This window comes from Passer montanus, unplaced genomic scaffold, assembly GCF_014805655.1.
Source record: "Passer montanus isolate IOZ18808 unplaced genomic scaffold, ASM1480565v1 scaffold45, whole genome shotgun sequence".
Lineage (NCBI taxonomy): Eukaryota > Metazoa > Chordata > Aves > Passeriformes > Passeridae > Passer > Passer montanus.
Window position 1 is genome coordinate 4,554,207 of NW_024369373.1, and position 16,644 is coordinate 4,570,850.

Consider the following 16,644-nt stretch of genomic DNA (forward strand, 5'->3'; position numbering starts at 1 on the left):
AACAGTGAGCACTTGCCAGCTTGTTCAGATGGTGTAACTTCTGAAATATGTGAAGACAAGGTGGTGACACTTGGTTTTGTTCTTTTTCTCCACTTTTGTACATGAGATGTGACCTTACACTTAAATAGCACTACAAACCAAATCTATAATTGGAAATTAAACCATTCAGTATCCAAGACTTTTATTTACAAGTCTGGGATATAGAGGTGAGTTTGTCCTACTTATCTCAAAGAAAAATTCAGGCTAGTTGAGAGGATCTGTGTTTCTCGATGCTAATACTCAAGCCAAGTGTTACACTTATTCCTGTGGTCTTTCTGATGATTTTGTTTGCTTGTTTTGTAGTCACTGGCTCTGGTTGAGGATTCAGAATGGGAGACAAGCCTATCTGGGAGCAGATTGGATCCAGCTTTGTACAACATTACTACCAGCTTTTTGATGCAGACAGGACTCAGTTAGGAGCAATATATGTAAGTATCCCCAGTATCCCCAGAAAGGGAGCTGGGACTCTGTCCCGTTATCTGTCTGGAATTCCCTGTTTTGATGTGTGAGAATACACAGGGTGGGATAGTGGGCTTTATCCTGACTCCAGAATGCCAGTCAGTGCAATCACACTCACTTTTATTTATTGCTTTTCTTTTATGTCTCACTTCTATTTTGAGCTTTGTTTGCGTTTTAGGCAGTCATACTCACAAAAGCCCTGTTTAGCTGTAGGCAGTGATTTGTTTTGGAGGGGCTTGATGATGATCCTGTGATGAAGTGCTCTGTAAAAGCAAACATTCTAGTCTTAGTTTGCCATTAATTTACAGGCATGGATTTGCTTGGATCCCTCTTGAAGTGGGATGTAATTTAAGTCCTACCCTGTGTTTAGCAGTTCTTGCAGGTGTTTCTTGGACCTCATTCTGTATTAATCCTCTGAACAGTAAAATAGAGTTACAATTTTAAATCCAGTTTAAAATGTAGAATAACATGTTAAATAACTGCAAATTTAGTTTGAATTTCCTCAAACATTAAGTTGGTTTTTTTTACTTCTTATTTGGGGTCAAGTAGGCTTGGATAACAGAATTGAAAACTGTAATTCACAAATGCAAGGTACATCAGCTTTTAGTTTTGGGGGAAGATTCCTCCAGAGCATGCAAAGTGCTCTGTGTGTGGAGCTGATTGCTGATGGTGAGGAATGCTGCTGCATGGCTGAGGAGTTGCAGCAAGACATTCAAGGCTGACAAGTCTTCCAGCAGCATATCCTGTTTTTCTGGCTGGTTTTTCATCTGCTGGATGAGCTGAAGTTTGAGCAAGCTGCTGAGGATTGAAATGGTTCAACACCTGACACCCCTCTTTATACCTCAGCAATATCCAGCAGCACTGATACCATTTGTTCTTGGGATTGTTGTGTACTTGCTGCATGCCACATTGTTGGTTTGCTTTGCCCAAGAAGCTGTGTACAGAGTCCTAGAGAGAGAAAACCAAGCAGTTTGTGTTCCAAGCACAGCTCTAAATATGAAGGCTCTTAGTAGTTTGTATTTTATTCCAAAGTACGTTCAGTCCTCAAAGTAGTGCTAAGTACAGAGTAATTTAAATTCCTGGATTTAGAGCCTTCCATACAGTGAACTCCTGGCTTTTTTTCACCCTTAGGGTCTTTCTGCCTTCCATCATTCAATGAAGAGTCCTGTGCACATGTAATTGGGAGCATTATTATGCAGGTCACTGATGTGTGTTGTTTTGTGCAGCTCCTGAACTGTGGAGAAAACACACCCTGTTTTGTGTTGCTGGTAGACTTATGATACTGAAGTATAGTGTATTTCATTTTTAGTTGATTGTTCCAAACTTCTTCAATTGATTTTGCTGGTTTCTTTCTATTTTCTATTTCTTTCCCTTTGAGGTAGTTTTCAAATAGCTGGATTCTGAGGATTTCTGCTAAATACATAAAGTCTCTTATCAGGATTGCTTAAGGGCTACCTAAGTTGATGACATTTTTCTTTTTCCCCCAGATTGATGCATCATGCCTTACGTGGGAAGGACAGCAGTTCCAGGGCAAAGCAGCCATTGTTGAAAAACTCACTGTAAGTCTGTAATCCTTACTGAATGTTTTGGGAAGCAGTTATGAAGACCAGAAGAGATTGCTTCTGAAAAATTGAACTAGACTTAAGCAGTTCAAAAATCTTGAACTTGTGCTTCCAGCCTAGGTCTTCAAGAAATATTATGAATTACTGCTGTCTAGTGGGTTATTCCACTGATGGCTCTAATGTTGGCATGTTCATTGACTCCATAGTTTGCAAGGTTACTTTGTGACTGCACTTGTATTTGACATTATTGATTTATTTTTTTTAAAAGGTCTAATGCATAAGCTGCCTCTGATCTAGAGGAGTGAAAGGTGCCTTTGATCTTTTAAGGCATGCCAAGGAAGAAGCAATAGCAAACCTGTTACTTGGATCTGTCTGTGATAAAGGCTAGACACATTACAGCAAGGAACAACTTGTTTTCTGATACCTAAACTGCAAATAAGTTCTATAGTGGAGAAGCTGACTTATCCTCAATGCAGATTTGTCAGCAGTTCAGATGTGAGCAGGTATGGTTCAGGACTTTGAAACGTGCTTCCTCTTCAGCAAGTGAGAGGACACTGGAATTATATGTTCATTTAGTTAAAAGAAAATACTTTCTATCTTCTAGAGTAAATCCATGCTTCTGTTATAAAACTGGGGGTACCTGCAAGCTGTCATGAGACTAGAAAGTTTGTTTCTCTTGTGAGATATGCAGAGGACATGCTTTTTAGGTCACCAGACAGTCTGCTCTGAGTATGGTATTTCAGACATTTTTATTACACATTGAGAAGAAAAATAATTGTAACTTGACACTTGGCTTGTTGCACAGCTACTGTTCCTGTGTTTTGGAATTGCTTCTCTTGCCTAAGGCATCTTTAACTGTAAAGACTGAGCTCGGCCCTCAGGTCTGTGATTTAGGTACCTGGGCTGCCTTTGAGAAGGCTGCACATCTCAGAAACAGCAGTGACTGCTTGCTTGTAGGTGAGGAGATAGCCAAGCTCCAGGGTTGCTTGTTTGTGTACTCAGTGTTCTTCAGACTTTTGGGCTTGCAGCCACTTAGATACCCAACCAGCCAAGCATTTGCTTGGCCACAGTGTCTGATTGCTGCCTTGGATTCAGCCCAGTGCAGATCCAGCCCCTTTCCCACTCTGACATAGCTCATCTTTACCTTCCCTGTTGCTGGTGCAAGGTGGACTTTCTGGATTTATGTGCCTGCTGCAGTTGTAATTGGTGACTGAAGACACACTACTCTGCTTTAGGGAATTTTTTTCTGGCTTGCATCCATCTGCTTAAAGTAAGGAGGAAATGCACCAAAGTTCCTCCGTGCCCTTCCAGCGCCGTGGCTCGTTATGGGCTGTATCAGCTTACAGTGACTCTAAAGTCGTTCAGCATTCCTCTGTCAGCACTCAGCTGCCTGGGCTCCTGTTGCTGTGTCAGCTTTATGTGCTCACCTACTCTGCTTCTGGAGCTGCTTAGTCAGTTCAGCACAGCCCTGAAAGTTTGATACCGAAATTCTTTTGCACTTGTGCAGTCTTGTGTCCTTCAGTGCCTGGCTGCTGAACTGATGTAAGCACAAAGAGGTGGCATTTTCTTTTAGATCAAGTCCTTTGCTGTGTGACAGCAATGGTATGGCACCTTTTTAGTATGCTAATATAGTATGGCAAGGTTGTATGAGCATTGCTCTGCAGGCCCAGCACATCTGTACCTTGCTACTGCGTGGGAGTTGACACTTGTTCCTTCTGTCCTAATTGGTGCTGGACTTGTTTAACAGAGTGCCTGTGCTAATTAGGGGCAGCCTGATTTACATTGAGCATTTGAGATAACAATTACATAGTTCTATGAACATACTGGACCAAGGAGGAAGCTGAGACAGGTATTCTTGCTGCCAGCTGTGAGTTTGTGCTACTCAACTTTATTCTTGCCTAATTTCTCTTACCTGACTTCAAGGAGATTCCATAGTTTTCATAGTGAAAGACCAGTCAATTTCTAATGTCAAAGGATGGTAAAAACCTTTCTTTTTGTGTGGTTGCATGCTTTTTAGACACTTTTATTGTACTTTTCACAGCACAAAATCCTTCACTCCAGTACAGGTGCATGTCTATAAGTAGCTGTCCTTTTGAGGTAGCCTCTGCCTATCTTAAAAATCAGTGATCTTTTCTGTAACCTCTTCTCCTACTTTTTCCAGTGGGATTTCTCCCAGTGCATCACATGAGTAGCTCACTAGGCTGGCCAGCTATTTGGGGTCCTTTCCTCTGAAGAGGACAATCATAAAATCTTTAAGGTTGGAAAAGCTGTCCAAGATCAAGTCCAACCTTTGACTGAACACCACCTTGTTAACTAAATCATAGCACTAAGTGCCATGTCCAGTTCTTTCTTGAAAACTTCCAGTGGTGCTGACTTCACCACTTCCCTGACAGCCCATTGCAATGCTTAACCTTTTCAGTCAAGAAGTTCTTCCTGATGTTCAACCTGAACCTCCTCTGATGCAGTTTGAGGCCATTTTCTCTTGTCCTGTGGAATCAGGTACTTGAAACAGCCACTGTGTTACTCAGCCTTGTCTTTGTTCCTTGTTTTGCAGAGCTCTTGATTTCCAAAGCCTTTCCTTCCTCCCTGGAATGAATTGCATTCATTCCTCTTCATCCCTCTGCCTTTTCAAGAGAATCCTTTTGCAGGGCTTGTTCAACAAGAAGCTCTTGTGCTGAGGTGTGACTCTTGGAGTACTCTTTTGTAAAAGCAACTTCCCAGCCTACGCTTGTGCAGGCTGTGTGGGCATTTTGCACGTTCAAGTTCAGGATGGTGACCCTGGAAAACAGTCTGCTGGTCATTCAGAAAGGAAGGCTCTGGATTTGTGTTGTTACTAAGTGTCTGTTCCATGCTACAAAGCAGTGGGTTCACTTTGCACTTGGAGTTGGTTGGGATTGCACTCCAGCCAAGAGGAAACACTGCCGGCTTTATTAAAGGGTGCTCTTGAATAGTGTCCTTCTAATTAAAGGGCTGCTTCCTGCACTTCATTTGCTTCCTCAGATCCTGGTCCTTCCACAGTTGCTGTGTTCTCGGTCATCCATGGATTTTGCTTCCTGGAATTCTTCCTAGAGCCTTAGGCTTGTAGAGCCAACACTGTACTTCCTATCTGCTACAGCAGGACTCATGTCATGTCTCTCTACCTAGGCCTTCTAGGAAGTCTTTGAGGCTCCTTCCACTAGAGGGAAATGCAGAACTTGTTGAAGTATGCATTTGGATCTGTTTCAACCTGCTTCCAAATCAGGGAGATGCAGCAAAGGCATCCAAGTGCCACCTGAGGTTTGAATGGCCACGTGCTGCCATTCTGTGCAGCTCCTGGACTTCGAGTATCTGCCACATGGTCACCCAGAACTCCATCCATGCTGAACTGCCACTAAAGCAGCCAGCAATAATGCAGCTTTTGGGAGAACAGTCCCAAAATTGCATTTGTGTGACAGGACTCTAGATCTCCCAGGTGTTTCACGTTCACTGCTTGGAATTGTCTGTGCTGGAATGTGAATGTGGTCTAAGTTGAAAGACAGGAATTACTCTCCAATGCCTGGTGTTTCTCAAGGTGTATTCCTTGCACACATACCTCCAGATATATTGATGTTGGCTACCTGAGTGTCAGGGGAATTAAAAAGGGCAAGAGTGGATATGTAGATTTCAAGTCTTGGAGATTTCATCCACTTTTCCTTTCCATTCATAGCCACTTTAACAAAGAAACAAATTTGGAGTTGTCTGGTAAACATCAAATATTAGATGATAAAATCTTTTAACACAGTTCAGAGCAGAGGTTTTTTTTCCTTCATCATAAGAATTTTGAGCTTACAGATGATGTGAAGCCTTCAGGCAGTGCAATTAGAGTAGGAAAAGGTACCATTTACTGTGTATGGTGACATAATTTCTCTTTTGGTGCTTGAAAAACACATCTCCTAAAATTTACCCTGCATGGGTAGTGCCCTCATTTGCAACAGTTCTCTGTGCAGTACTGCCACTATAGTCTAACACTTCATAATGTTGGATTTGCTCAGTCTTTGTTTTGTAAGTTAAATAATTCTGTTACTGTACATTTCCTTATTTTGATTTCTTTTCATTGCAGAGCCTCCCTTTCCAAAAAATACAACACAGCATCACAGCACAAGACCACCAACCTACACCTGATAGCTGTATACTCAGTATGGTAGTGGGACAGCTTAAGGTAAACTCTTTCCATTACAAGTTCATGAGTGCTTTTGTCTTAGATTTTTGCAGGATTCTAAACCATCTGATTTCTGAATACATTTAAATGCTTTCTTGGGTGGGGAAGGAGCAGGGATAAGCTTGCATTGGGATATTGCTCCTCTGCTGCTTGAGACTTGTCAATAAATGCTCCTTCCTTCAGATACCTAGTTCTAGGTAAACCACCTGTAATTTGGCAATCATGTTCTGCCAAGCAAAGTATTGTGGATTTTACTGTGCAGACAAATACCATGTGGGTTCTAGAGGCATCAGTATTTCCCTTACCCTGATGCAGTGAGGTTTTGGTGTCCTCTGTTGCATTTAAAAGCATTGTCACAGTGTTCTTGGACAATTTAAGCACATCTAGTTTAACATCCTCCTTGATGTAATGTTTGCATTGAGCTCTGATTTAGCAGACTTCATTTTGTTAACTGACCACCCTTCAGGGAGTCCATACATTTTTTTACTGTCACAGGACACAAGAATATAATCCTGGTGTTAGTACAGTCCAGTACCTCTGTAATCAAAACTGATTCAGCAATGGGAGTGCCTCTGAGATCAAACACTTATTGTTGAAACAGCTGCTTCTTGTGAAGAATCAGGTTATTTTTCAGGCTTAGTATGACCATATTGCTGTGTGAGTGATACTACTGAACTGTGTAAACTTACCCAGTCTGCCAATACACCAGGGCCACATACTTGTAAATTAATGAAGCTGCTTATGAATGAAAGACATTGTCCTGGAATTTGCAGAAATACTCTGTACATCAAATCAGCTGCAGGCAGAACTTGCTCACAGTGGGTGGTATTAGTTTAAAAAATGTGAAATTATGTAGCAGTAGTTAAGTTATCAGAGTTCATTTGGTGCAGCCATGCTGTGAAGTCAGGCCTCTAATGCCAACCAGTCTTTAGAGTTACCTGCACCCAGATTGTTTTAAAATAGCTGTTTAGATTTCCTTTTCCTGCTCACTTGATGGCACTTCTACTATCAAAGCATTCAAACTTCCACTGACACTGTACTTTTTACTAAGCAGACATAGGACTGAATGTTTGAATCTGCTTGCTAAGCTGTTCTCTTTGTTCTGGGCTGGGCAGCTGAGAAGAGCAGTGCCCAGTGTAATGCATCCACTGCTAAACCTAACATAGGAAGCTTTGGCTCTCATTAAAGTTGCTCCTGCTTCCTAAGCTGCAAGTTGGATTCCAGCTTGTTTGTTGTTCAGTCCCAGCTGCACACACTCTGTGGAAAAGCAGCCACACGTGGCCATGGAAAGCACTGAATTACAGGACAGACATGCTGATCTCCTGCCTTGCTCTTGGGTGTGCACAAAATTCTGTGATGTGATCAAGACCTTCGACTCAATGTCTTGGGCCAGTCACATCTGCACCTGGTTTTGCACAGTCATGTTTTAAGGTTATTGCATAATTATCAAGCAGATTGAAGCTTACAGCCAGTGATTGTTTTGGATCCTGTGGCAAGATACCATATTCTAAAATATTCTAAAAGTTATTGGGTTTTCTCAAACCATAATCCATTAATATGGAGGGACTGTAAATTCAGTCTGGGAGCTTTCCATAAATACCATGACTTGGAGTAGTATTTTCTGATGTATTTTTTTAACCTCTGAGTGATTTCAGCAAGCTGAAACATTCTAAAAGTTACTGGGTTTTCTCAAACCATAATCCATTAATATGGAGGGACTGTAAATTCAGTCTGGGAGCTTTCCATAAATACCATGACTTGGAGTAGTATTTTCAGATTTTTTTTTTAACCTCTGAGTAATTTTAGCAAGCTGAAGTTACTCAGTATAATTTGGGGATCATGTGTTAGAGCATCCAGGTATTTGGAGAGAAAATACTGGGTTAAAGTATGCCTACTGTCATGATCAAATGCAACTTGCTTGTGAATTTTTAGTAAGTGAGAAAAAGTTTTTCCACTCTTCACATTTATGTGTCTCAAACCTTAGCTTTAAAAATCACATCTTAATCCCTGGGAATGCTGCTTCTCACAGAACAAGTGTCCAGAAAGTCAAAGTCAACTCAACTTCATACTTCTGCCCTGTGCAATATTTACAGAGGTGGACAAATGAAATCTCAGGAACAGTCTGTGGCATGAATGAACCTGGCTGTCTTACATAGTGAATGCTTTTCTCTCATGCCAATTCACACACGTTGACAGCCGTTCTGCTGCATCTCGGTGCTGCTGTGTACAGTCACTGAGAACAGCTGGGTGCAGGTGGTGCATTCCAACAAGTGGCTCATGTAGCTCCAGCTGAGCAGGGAACACTATAACAGGCAAACGTGGGGCTGCATACTCACTGTTATTTAAAGCTGCCTTCTCAGTGATGTGGCTGCTCACCCTGCATATATTGCTCTCAAGGAGAGCTGTAAGAGAATTTTGCACAACGAAGGGCACTTCCAAGACCACCAGTAGCATGCTAATATGCCACCATGAACTATAAATAAATTCTTTTAAAACCAACCTTTTGCATCAGAATAATCACCTGCACTGAGGGGCTGGGGCACAACAGCTTCTTTGAGAAAATGCTGCAGAGTAGCAGAGCATCTAAGTAGGTGACTGTCACTAGCAGGGATCTGACTGGCTGGCTAAAGCAGTGCAGTAATTGCTTTCAAAGATCCTCTTTAATGGGTGCTGATAGTATTAATGTTTGGGTGGGGTTATCCTTTTGTAGAGGTATAATAAATATACATCCACTTATTCTAATAATAATGGTTTTTATTGCTGTTCATTGCCTGAGTGCTGCTTGCTTGCTTCAACTAGGAAGAGGGAGCATCAGTTCAAGCCTTTAGGAGTGAATTCCTTTTGGTGTGACCCTGCTTTGCCAATATTCATCCAGAATGTCACCCAGTATCTTCAGTGTGCTTCACCTAGTAATGTATTTCTCCTGTCATGCTCAGGCAGATGATGACCAAGTTCTAGGCTTCCACCAAACCTTTTTGTTGAAAAATTTTCAAGGTGCCTGGGTGTGCACCAACGAAGTCTTCAGGCTAGCCCTCCACAACGTTTAACCCTCTGCCTTCCCCATCTTCCAGTCCTCGCTGTCCTGGCTGAGTAAGGAGTGCTCTCTTCTGTCCCTTGAGCTGGGCTGAGAAGCATGGCTGTGGCTTGTGTGTTCTCAGAGCCATGTGGCAGATCTGTGGCTCTCCCCAGAGTGTGATTTTTGAAGTGATCATGCAGAATTAATTGTGAATAACTAATTGTTATGCGGTGTTTCCTAGTCTTAAAAGGAAAAGGAAATTTGCAATTAAAATCACTGGGTATTTTTGTAATGCATGCTGAACACTTAAAGCATTGCTTAAAGCCTGTTAAATAAGGCTTAACATCTGAAAAAACCTGCAGTCTCAAGTAATTATCCTTTCCTTTGAGGTAAGGGTTGTTGCAACCCTGCAGTTCAATCAATAATTGCTGGGGGTGCTGGTGAAGAAGTAAAACGCTCTCTGACCAGGCAAGAGGAGGAAAATTGTGTAGCTAAACCTGAAATGTAAAGCAGTGTTGCATCTGAAACTCTGACATGACTCACTGCTCTGTGAGCTGAGGACTTCCTTTTGAGCCTCCAGGTCAGAAAGGATGTAGAAAAACTGAGAGGTCAAAAAGCTGCCAAGATTGTGGGCGATGAAGAGCTTGTGGAACTGGGAGAGGAGCTGGCTAAGGGCATCTGCCTGAAATGTCAGTGAAAAGTAATTGAGTACTTCCAACAACCTGAAAGCAAACTCTTCTCAGTGGTGCCAGACAGTGTAACAAGGGACAGTGGTTAGAAACCACATAACTGGGAAGGTACAGATGGGACACAAGGGAAGATTTTCATGAGAAGACTGAAAGCCTGGGTGCCTGGACACCTTGTGAAACATCTGTTCTGTGAGAATTTGAAGACTCTGCTAGACACGGCTGATGCAGTGAAAGATGTCCCTGCCCAGGACAGGAGGACTGGATTAGATGATCTCTAAAGGTCCCTTCTGTGGTTCTGTGACACAGAGCTGCTGTAGTCTGTGCTCATGCTGAGCAAAAGGCTGGCCTGGAAATCAGGATTCTTTCAGTCTGATTCTGGGACTTGTTTAATTTTTGTTTTAATTCAATGATGTCATAGAAGAATTTGAACTGCACAAAGGAAAGTTTTATAGGAGGACTAAAGCCCCTTGTGTTTTGAGCCTGGGCTCACATGTAGAATGCAAATCCTGAGTTGGACATGCCTGAATTTGGAGTGAAAAGTAAAGACAGAGTTTCAGTGGTGTTATCTGAGCTGGGATGAAGATCTAAACTAAAATGGAATAGGATCAGTCTGTGTTTTCTGTGGCATCTTGTGAGCCTTTGCTATGTGCTAATATTACGTAGTCAAAATTGGGGAATGAACTATAAAGTATATACTTCACCTTCAATATAGTCTAGGATTTTCCTTATTTTTAAAGTATACTGCTCCTCTATGCTATGAAGGGATAACATGAAAGGAATAAAGAAAACAATAATGTGTGACTTCATTGTGGGAATTTGCTGTCTGTACCACACCAAACATTTTGGGGAGAATTCCCTTTTAGTCCTTCTTCATGTGTCCAGCCCTGAATTTCTTAAGAAAGGAGGATATTCTCTGTAAGCCAAAGCATCAAGAGCTGCAGTGCTCTTACCAGAAATCAAGGAGACCTACACTAAAGCTTGTCTGGCAATGGTATTTTTTTTTCCAGAGGTATATTTTAAAGCATACTCATGTGAGTAATGACAAGCTCAAATTTGGTGTAAAAAGTACTTATGCAAGTTGCAGTAGATGCCTCAGTGACCTGAACAAGGAGGGCAGCTGGGAGTTGTGAACCTGCCAGCTCCCCAGCAGTGGTGAGGCTCTCCTGGCATGGGCTTCACTGGACACCCAGGAGAAGCTGGAAAAGGCACAAACCCACGGGCTTCAGTGCACAGGCCACCCCTACAGCACAGAAATGTGAGCCTCTCTTCTGGGCACGTGTAGTAGATAACACTTCCTTTGGAATACCTGCCATGGCTGCTGTGGCACGTCCTGGACGGCTGCTCCAGCCCAGCAGAACTGCTGCTCACACTACGGGGCTCCTTCCTGGGAGCCTCTGCCTCAAGCAAAGTCAGGGTGTACTGAGGGAAAGCTGCCTGTTTGTCTGCTGGACAGTGACTGCTGCCACTTGTCGTGCTTTAAGGATTTTTCTCACTCAGTCACATATTGAACACTGACTTGCTCGTATTCCTGGCCTCTTGTTGCCTTCCTAATTTCTGGCTGTAGTAGTTTCCTCATTCACTTTCTTCTTCATGGTTTTATAGTAATTTATCTTGCCTGTTCTCCCCATTCTCATTATGTTTTTTCAAGCTGAGAAGTTATACTCAATTTACTTTCTTCAGTAGGAAAGCATCCTGTAGCTGGATCATTTTTCTTGTCCTTTTATGACTTTACTGTAGCATTTTATTTTTTTCACTTACAAGAAATGCATGCAGGATTTGATATGTGGGTGCTCTTTGCCTACTTATGCGTTTGCTGACTTCTGGGTTTTGGTTCTTTGTTCTTCCCTAACATCTGCTAACCCTGTGCTTGCCTTGATAGCTTTAGGCTCTCAGCTGGTTTAATAAATAAATATCTATTATTATTTTAGTATCACTTTCATGAGGGGCCAGTCTATAGCTCACTTACTCTATGAATTAGCATACATTTACAGAAACTGCACTTCATGTACACCACTTAACTTCCCAGGCAGTTGTCACTGTGAAATCCTTGCAGTGGTTTTTGGATCTGAATGCTTCCTTTCCACTCACCTGATGCCAGCAGTGTTCTGGCACACTTGCTGTTCTCTGATAAAACTGATGTCCTTTGCAAGTTGGTCCTCAAAGCTGACTTGTTGCACAGTCCATGAATACTTTTTTAAAGTAAAGTTTCTTTTTTGTTTATTCTGTAGTCTGCTTTGCTCTTCAGACTTTTCACTTGTTCTCAGGAACAGCAGCAGGGCAGTGCCAGTGATCATTCAGTGCTTTGACAGCCTCTTTCATGAGCTGCTCTGGCTGCTGCTTTTCAAGCCTCTTTTTTATAAATTTCCTCCCTTTTCTGAAGCTGAATAGTCATGCGTTGAAAAAATAAAGCTTAAAATCCTCCAAAAATGCTGAATTGAACACACTACAGGCACCATCAGGAGCTTGTTTTGTGGTTGGGCCCGTGTGCTGTTCAGATTAAATCCTGTTGTGTGATTTCCAGCTGATTGATGTGGGAATCATTTCTGATATTTTGAGGACTTAATCCCTGTACAATGTCTCTGAGAAGATGAGTAAATAAACATTAAGTGGGAGTACTAGTCTGCTTTTTAAGTAATATTTTCTAAATTATTTTCTGCTTTTGTAGTAATATGGTAAATACCCAGACACAGTGTCAGGCAGGAGGGGAGGCACTGCTGCAGCATTCCCTGTGCTTAGAACACATTGGCACAGCTGCAGTGAATGCTCTGCTCCCTTCCAGCTGGTGCTGGACACTGGACGTGGGAAGTGCTGTGTTTCTGGCAAGGCTTTCAAAGCCCAGAGCACCTGGATCATCCAGGCAACGTGTTGATACCAACTCTACAGAAACTCCCTTCTGCCATCCACCCAAAGTCCAGCAGTTAAAAACTGAACCAATTTCTTTTAAGCTTAATTCCTGGGCTAGGCATTTGTGATTCAACACTGAGGCAGGCATGTTCCATCAGTGTGGAGAGGGACATGTCAGCAAGTGTTCCACAAAACCCCAGCTTCAGATGCTGTTGCAGGATTTCCATGTCTCTGGGCCCGGGTGTTTGTCTGCCAAGCCCCTCAGAACAGACCTCTGGTGGAACTGGTGTCCCCTGGGGTACTGCACATCTTACAGCATGTAATGTCACTGTTAACGTTAGCTTCAAGTTGTCTCATCATGGGTTTTGGAATAAGTTTCTCAAAAAAATGAGTGTTTTGAACCTTTTTCCCCCCCTCTCTTTCTACAGGCTGATGAAGATCCTATCATGGGATTCCACCAGATATTTCTATTAAAGAACATCAACGATGCCTGGGTTTGCACCAATGACATGTTCAGGCTAGCACTGCACAACTTCGGCTGAGCAGCCCATCCCGAGGCACCCGGGCTTTTGGTTTTCTTTTTTTCTTTTTTTTTTCTTTTTTTTTCTTTTTTTTTTTTCCTCCTCTCCTCTTAACTGGTATTATTCACACTCACGGAACATTCCAAATATCATACACAAACCTGCAGCACTGCAGAGCGTGAGCAAGCAAGACTTGTGACCTGCCCTTCTGCTGAGTTTACATTGTCACTAGATGAGTTTCTTGTGCATGATGTTTGGAAGTTAGACTTAGCTGCATTTGATAAGAGAAATTTGTGTTGTACCAGCATGCCTCGGAAAGAATTTATAATGCAAAAGGTTGTTGTTTATGTACTGACAAGATGCTCTATAACCCAAAGAAATGAAAGGACAGCAGCCTGTACAGCCCAGTTATTGATTTGTTCAGATGTTTCAATGCTACATTACACAATAAAACAGAGATTTTCTTAAAAGTTTAAATTATTTTTATGAGTTGGCTGTGGAGCGTGTGTGACAGTGCTTGCTGGGGGAGAGACTGTGTCTGTGTGCTGGGGAAATGCCTGCAGAGCTGGAGCTCGAGCTGCACGATTCCTGACAGTTTTGGCAGTGAGTGCGGGGCAGCTCTGCCCTCCTCCGTACACCTTTGCCCTCCTCCGTACACCTTTGCCCTCCTCAGCAGCTTTCACAACGGAGCCTTCTGGCTCAGTTTTCAGCATCGGCAGCTTAGTTCTCACCTGTTGTATTTTACCGATGCAATTCCCCGCATGGCACAGCAGCACAGCAGCGGCGGCAGCCTGCGGTCAGTCGGCTCCTCTCGGAGCCGGGGGACAGCGGCGGCTGCCGGGCCGCCCGCCAGGGGCTCGTGCCCGCGGCTGTGCTCAGGCTCCGCGCTGTGCCGTGCCCGCAGCCTGCTCGCGTTCCCGCTGTCAGCGGGGCGGCTGTTCCCAGCCCGGGGGAGCCCCGGGACACCCGGCCCAGCCCAGCCCGGCCNCGGTGGCGGCGGCGCGGGCGGGCGGCGCGCCGGGCCCCATGGCCTCCTGCTCCAGCATCGACATCGAGGACGCCACCCAGCACCTGCGGGCAGGGCCGGGGTCCCGCTCGGCGCTGCCCGCGGAGCCCGCGGCGCGGAGCGGCCGGTGAGGAGGGCAGCCCCCGGCCCGGGAGGGGCTCTTGGCGCTGGGCAGAGCCAGAGCAGGCCGGGCCCAGCTCGGGGCTCCGTTCAGCCGAGAGGCGCTGCTGCTGGGGCTGAGCAGCACCGACCTCCGCGCCACGAGCGTGCCCCTTCCCAGGAGCACTCGCAGTGTTTCCCGGGCCTCTCTCTGGGCTGAGTGCAAGGGGCTGCCAGGCTGCTCTGAGATCAGTGCCGGATTCCCCCTTTGCAGGAACTTTTCACTCTCTTTATTTGTATGTGAAATGGGAGCACCGGTATCTCTCCTAAAGTGGTTGTGAGTTTTCTCCCTGTGCTCTGAGCTGTTATACTTCCCTGCTCAGCGTTCAGGGGGCTCCCTCCTGCCTGTAAGAGGATCAGCAGCGGGCTCAGGATCAGCTGGATAGCATTCCCACTCTCCTGGAGCTTCGGCTCTCTCTCATCTCCCTTGTTGAACCTGCCCTGGTGTTTCAGTCAAATGTGGTGAGGTAACACTCTGAAGGAGACTGAGACATGAATGCTTTGCAAAAATACCCTAGCCTCTGGGTAGAAGACAGAATTATGCCCCTCTTGTGCTCCTTTCAAGGGAAAGGCAGGACAGGAATAATGTAACTTCAAAATGTCCTGGGACTCAGCAGGAATGTGTTACCCCCAAAGCAGCTGCCATGTGTGCTGCCTTTGGCTTGGCCAAAAGGAAGAGAGGTTGGGTGTGGGATTGTTGTGAAGGGCTGCAGAGGCCCATGAGGTGGTGGACTAAACCTACAGGAAGGCAGCTTCATTAGCTCTGCTAGCCTTAGAGAATCTTCTCATTAATTGGAATAGTTTCTGTGGCTTCTGGAGGGCTAGCACGTTCCTGAATTCTAATTCTTACAAGAAAAATACATTTTTTGTTTGTAGTGCAGCACTGTACGTGAAGATTGAAAGGAGAACTCAGTGCAGGGATGGGGAACACTCATTTCACAAGCAGTTTCTGAACTGAAAGGATATGTTGTGGTTGAGAAATGGTTGGAGTGTTGCTCAAGGTGACTTGACTTTCTCCTGAAGCAGCTTCTCCTGCTGGTTGAAGTCAAGGAATTATTGACAGAGTATGGCTTATTTCTTTCATTCTTCTTTCCTGTTCATTCTCTTTTTACCTTCTCTGTCAGCTCCAGTGCACAAGAAGGCATTTGAGAGGAGAAGGAGAAAGTGGGCAGGAAGTTCACAGAGGGAACCTGTGCTGATTCTTAGCAAAAATCACTGCTTGGGTAACAGCAAATAAACTTGAAAAGATGGACATAATAAGGGGAAGAAGAAGAGTGCATATTTTAGCTGAAAGTCTCCTGTTAGGATGCCAGGGAAGAGGAACAGGGGAGCCTTCAAGGTTTGCAGTTCCAGGTGCAGGTAGCTGTGAGCAATGTTGTGTTCCTCTAGGTCCTGTCCAGGCAGGTGACAAGAAACTCTCCCTGCTCTAAAGAGTTTACAACTGCCACAAGACTCTTTTAATTCTGCTGGTCTTGGTGATTGTGAGAAGGTAATCCACTACCCAGTCTGTCTCTCTTGACACAGTTTCTCCCAGTTTTGGCAGACTTCATCCCATGCTTCAGTAGCTGTTGCCAAAGCATGGACCTGCCTGCTGGGCTGTGGGGACAGGCTGTCAGTGCCTCTGTGCTGAGGAGGAGCATCCCTGCTGGTGGTGGGCAGGATCCTTCCATGCATGCAGAGATCTCTGCTGCTAACCAGGTGTTACGTGGGCTCACCCTGCTCATGGTGTATCAGGGCAGTGTTCTGTTCAGTACAGGCTGCATCTCCTGGTGCAGCTGGTGGGGGGAGCAGGAAGAGTTCAGTGTCTCAGCTCTGGCTTCTCCTGCTCTTTGAAAAGGTAATGAATACAAACACCCTTCTTTCCCTTTGAGACCTCGATCTACCAGTCTGGCTTAACCTTTTGGTTAGTTCATGTCCTTACTAAATAGAGCCTCTTCCCTTCCTTTCTGCCTCCAGGATTGTGCACAGACAACCCCTGTGCTTGTCTGGCTTCCACTAACACAGGCTCAGCTATGCCCATTCCTGAGCTTGGGTGTGCTGTTGTTGAGCCCAGCAGCCTCTGGGGAGTGTTTCCTCCTTCCCTTTTCCCATGGAGCAAACATCACTGTCCTGCTGTCTGTAAAAGAGCAGCAGTACTTACATGAGACTTTGCTGTGGCTGCAAAAGGGCAAA

The 16,644-nt window shown here is 44.4% G+C and overlaps 2 protein-coding genes across 2 annotated transcripts in view; both read left to right on the forward strand.

The window, feature by feature from the left end:
• Positions 1-342: 342 nt before the first annotated feature.
• NUTF2 (nuclear transport factor 2) lies at positions 343-13,784 on the forward strand. The gene is made up of 4 exons (XM_039721324.1): positions 343-467; positions 1,986-2,057; positions 6,139-6,237; positions 13,215-13,784. Exons 1-4 carry the CDS (start codon positions 369-371, stop codon positions 13,326-13,328), a joined length of 384 nt encoding a protein of 127 aa, XP_039577258.1. The 5' UTR covers positions 343-368; the 3' UTR covers positions 13,329-13,784.
• Positions 13,785-14,333: 549 nt separating this feature from the next.
• EDC4 (enhancer of mRNA decapping 4) overlaps positions 14,334-16,644 on the forward strand; it is a 32,839-nt gene continuing 30,528 nt past the window's right edge. The window contains exon 1 of the mRNA XM_039721539.1: positions 14,334-14,440. Within this exon, the coding sequence (XP_039577473.1) occupies positions 14,334-14,440 (107 nt within the window). The remainder of the gene's footprint in view (positions 14,441-16,644) is intronic.